Raw genomic sequence first — 5,007 nt, 5'->3', positions numbered from 1 at the left:
GCTGGATTTTCTTTTACTTTTTCCTTCCAAAACATTCAAAGGGGAATTTGATCAGTAAAGTGAGAGAACCCTTCTTGGAATTTGACCATATTTTATCGTTTCTCTTTCGTTTTTCTTTTTCTTTTTTAATACAAATTTATGATGAATTTTGTCCCGCGAAAAGCGGGAGAAAGGTTAAACAAAAGAAAATAATATTTTCCAAGTTAAGGAAAGGATGATTATTCTCTCTTTTTGTTATTCGGCAGAAGAAGAAAGTTACATCGATACATTCGTCTTTTCTTCCTGTAAATGAATAATTTAAAAAGACAGTGACGGATTTAGAATTTTAAAATTATGGGTGTTCGCTTATTATTCCAAAAGAAGAAGTAAAAAGAGTTTAGTTATAAGTGCTTGCTCAATATTTATTTAAACATTTTTATAATTGCCTATGCAAATTTACTAAATATGGTCAAAGGTAATAAGTGCTTAAGCACCCACAAGTGCCAACATAGATCTCCGCCACCGTAAAAAGATGAATAAATGGCTTAGCGTTTCAACCACTCCTTGTTTGGCTGTTTCCAAAATTTCATTCCTAATAATGTCCCGGCCGGGATAGAGTGCATTCTGGCCCTATTTCAGTTATATACTTATTTTCCCAAGTTTTTCAATCAAGTAACTTTAGCATTTAGGCTGTAGTTGTTGTTAAACTACACCTATGTAGGCTATGATTATAGGAACTGTAGTTTGATTTACTTAATTTAAACTAATGAGTATAATAGTATCGGAGAAAACATTCATTTAATATCCTATTTAACAACTATTCATATGATATAACGAACACTAACAAGCAAAATATACAATAAAAGTTATTTCGTCCATGCATATATAACTAATTAATGAAATCACTTTATTTCATTTGCTTTCTCAATTACCAAAGACCATTGTTAAATTTGCCTACCTGCATAGGATCCGTTGGTCTCTCACACTTAGATTCTCAATGTTTCAGTAGTTCCCTAATATGGTAATACTTTGTTACAATACAAGTATACAACAATTGTTGAGAATTCACGCTTATTTATCTAGTCCTACTATATTTATTTTCTTACCAAAAAAACTGTCGCTGAAAATAACAAAACGTTAAGTTGATCTGTACGACAATAACTATTCTTTGACTTCGTTTTACCGTCAGAAGGTATAGAGCTACTTATAGTATCTAGTTTACAACTTGAAAATAGTCCATAGACATAATATAGTTACTGTATGTGTTAACGGACTTGCCACTAACGTAATATCGTTCAAATATTTTGACGAAGATAGTTTAATTTTACCCAATATAGTTTGCACCAACAACCGTAATGAGACTACACGTGGTCAACAGCTGAGTAAACACGTCATAAGAGAATTTATACCTTGCTTGTAAGAAGCGAAGAAGAGGGGTCCATAATGTCCTTCCACTGGACCCCACAGTCTAATCGGGTCCACAAATGGAGTGCTCTTTCGGTTTATCAGCTCATTTGTTGTGCCCCAGGCTCCTACTAATTGGGCCCACCTTGTGCTTTATCGACGACCCAAATATTCTCACTAAGTAGTTGTCACGTCAGAAATAGACTACTCTGAATTCGACGCTATTATCTCTGACGTAAAAAATCGTATCAGAATCATTGGTTCACACTTCTGCAGCTGAATATGGACAAAATCGCAGCCGTCCAGACCCAAGCATTGCAGTCAAGCTGAGGCTGAGCTACTGTGAGTCATTGAATAAGAAAGTAATAAGGACATTAGACATATATTAAAAGTATTAGTACATAAATTTACTTCCTACATTTCAATTTATGTGAATTTTTTACCTTGTTAATTTGTTATAGAAAATAATCCCTTTATAATTTTAAAAATAATACTATAAGTTTAAACTTTTTAGTTTATTTACTATTCATACAAATATCTATCATGAATTTCAAAAATCTTTTATTATTTCTTAAATTTTGTACCTAATAAATAAATTCACATAAATAAAAATAGAAGAGGTATAAGTTTGAGATATATTATATTTCATCACTCTATGAGTGATGCCAATAAACATACCATAAAAAGTTAAAAGAAATTTAAATTTAGAAGGTCTATAACATTTAAGAGGCTACAGTTGATGACTACTCTAGTTTTATGGATATTAAAAGTAGTTTTACTTGTTACTCTAAATTTATTGTACCTAACAATGAAACTTTATTTTTTCCTTATATACAGTCATTGCATATACTAACATGTAGGAAACTCTTTCAAGTTATACATATCTTTAACCTAACCAGTAACACTTTTACCTATTACAATAGATAACATATCTTTTCTTAACATATTTTAAGTAGATCTACTTACACTTATATTATTTGAAATGACCTTAAAAAATTCCTTACACGAACATTATATCAAACTCATTGGCAAAACTGAAGCCCACACATATATATATATATATATATATATATATATATATATATATATATTGTCACCGAGATAGTAGCGAGAAGTTTATGCACTTAACATAAAGCAGCTGCAACTTGTACCACCCCCTTCCACCTCTTCCCCCACACCAGGCCCCACCACTGCCTTTTTCTTCCTTCTTATTTACAAGCTCAGCACCCAGCATTTCCATTCAACTGCATATCATACTCCTACAAAGAATATCAATCTTCTATCTCACTATCCCTTTGGATTTATCAGTTACTACTAATGTCTTCCTCCTCCCCTCTATCTACTACTAAGAATATTTAGAGAGCTCATAGAGTAGCGAGGAAAGAAGATACCGAGAAATGGTGTACTGCAGTTGAAAAGAGTGTCATACAGTAACTAATTAATGGGGATTACTTCTCTACAAGTTTGCATGGATTCCTCTGACTGGTTACAGGTCTGAATTTTGAATGCCATGCATTTATATTTTCTTAAATGTTTATAGACTCTATACGTTCCATTTTTCTTACTAACAGTACTATAGCACGTATAAATTTCATTGTCTTCACACTTTCACACTATTTTCTTCATAGTCTATAAACTAGCTAGCACTTTTGCAGTGCAAAAAGATTGTGAAACTGTATTCACACTTGCCTTGTATCTTTAGGGGTCGTTTGGTTTGAAAGATTGTCATCCCAATCCCAAGATTAGTTATTCCACATTTTCATGGGAATAAAAAAATACTACAATTCCTGAATAATTAATCTCAGGATTAAATATATCATAATTTTCTCCGAACGAAACATGGGATAAAAGTACTCTTCTTAAATTTAATCCCGAGATTAATTATTCCTTGTCCCTCGTACCAAACGAAACATCCAAAATGAGAAAAATATAACCATATAGAAACTGGCAATGGAGAAGCTAGCCAAAATTTTGCATTATTCTATAGCTCCTTATGGCATTTGTAGAGGTGTATAACTCTAGAAAGAAAATAGAAAAAAACAAACGTCGTCACTGACTGGAATTGTGAAGCAATCAACATATATTTTTGCAGACATTCCCTGTAGTTTCTTGGGAACTGCAACACTCTAAACGTTGTACATCTAAATCTTGTTTTGTAAACATTTTTTTATTTAGACGACAAAAAAATGTCTCTAGATCTGACAATCTCACTGCTTTACTTCTTTTCCATGCATATTGTCAGGACACAATTCACGAGGAGGGTGCAGCAGGTATAGATTCTTCTTCATCGCCAATATCGGAGGACATTATATGCTCAAGGCCATTAATAGTAGAAAGAAGGCTAAGACCCCCACATGACCATTCTATCAAATGCCCTCGTTGCGACTCTACCCACACCAAATTCTGTTACTACAACAATTACAGCCTTTCTCAGCCTCGCTACTTCTGCAAGACTTGCCGTAGGTACTGGACTAAAGGTGGTACTTTACGAAACATCCCTGTTGGTGGTGGTTGTCGCAAAAACAAAAAAGTCTCCTCCAAAAAATCCAATATTGAAACAGCTAATAACCAAAATCCTACTGATCTTCAGCTTTCATTCCCAGATCAAATGCTAGCCTTTTCTCATCATCACTTCATGAGTAGTAACAACTTTGGCCTTGGAAATCATCAAGGTAATAATTTCATGCTTGAAAATCCAACCGCAATTGATTTTATGGAAGGCAAGTACGAAGCTTTAGTAGGGTGTACTAGTTCAAGAAACCAAGATTTTCTTGGGAATGGTGATATTGGAATGATTAGTACTCCTACTGGATTTGGTCATGATATTAATAGTCATGGAAATATTATTGCACCAAATTTTGCATTTGGAATGGCAACGACTATGGATGCTGGGAACAACTTTGGAACAACCGAGATGGATTCTTCTCATCATCATCAGAGGCTAATGCTGTCTACTTATGAAAATAATCAACATGAGGAACAGATTATTAATGCAGTTGATGTGAAGCCAAATCCCAAGATTTTGTCATTGGAATGGCATGACCAAGTCCTAGGCTGCTCTGATGCTGGGAAAGAGTCATTTGGCTATTATTCTAGTGTTGGCGGGCTAGGATCTTGGACTGGATTAATGAATGGTTATGGATCATCAGCAACAAACCCTTTAGTCTAAAAACCAAGTGAATTCTCTTTAATTAGTGACTACTTGTGATTTAGGGTTTCATCGATTAATGCCCTGTGGTATCGTGAAGTATTACTATTTGAGCATCTAATTAGCGTGAAAGGCGTTTGCTATCTCAGCTTTTCCCTATGCGAGGGACCTTTCGTACTTCAATTAACGTAATTAACAAGCTGAGTATGAACGGGATGATATTGTAACAGTCCAGATATTATAATTACTCCGAATTTCTTTTAGTTATTCTTCTTACGTTTTCGTATTTTGTTAGTTTACGAAAATAGTTTAAAATAGCACTTCATTTCTTCAATGTATATGATTTAAGTTTGATTTTTTCGGAGCTTGCATAATGAACATTTGCGTAAATTTTATATTGACTTTTAATATTAAATAGCGGTTGGAATTATATAAAGAATTTGAAGACTCTACATGCATTAAACTTTATTTTTTAT

General features: G+C 33.5%; 1 protein-coding gene across 1 annotated transcript; it reads left to right on the top strand.

The window, feature by feature from the left end:
- Positions 1 to 2,621: 2,621 nt before the first annotated feature.
- LOC104216754 (dof zinc finger protein DOF5.6-like) lies at positions 2,622 to 4,794 on the top strand. The gene is made up of 2 exons (XM_009766872.2): positions 2,622 to 2,875; positions 3,626 to 4,794. The coding sequence occupies exons 1-2, from the start codon at positions 2,825 to 2,827 to the stop codon at positions 4,550 to 4,552; spliced, it is 978 nt and encodes a 325-aa protein (XP_009765174.1). The 5' UTR covers positions 2,622 to 2,824; the 3' UTR covers positions 4,553 to 4,794.
- The last annotated feature ends 213 nt before the right edge of the window (positions 4,795 to 5,007 follow it).

The sequence above is a fragment of the Nicotiana sylvestris genome, chromosome 3 (assembly GCF_000393655.2).
Source record: "Nicotiana sylvestris chromosome 3, ASM39365v2, whole genome shotgun sequence".
Lineage (NCBI taxonomy): Eukaryota > Viridiplantae > Streptophyta > Magnoliopsida > Solanales > Solanaceae > Nicotiana > Nicotiana sylvestris.
The sequence above is the reverse complement of the archived record's forward strand: the minus strand, read 5'-3'. Positions and strand labels throughout refer to the sequence as shown.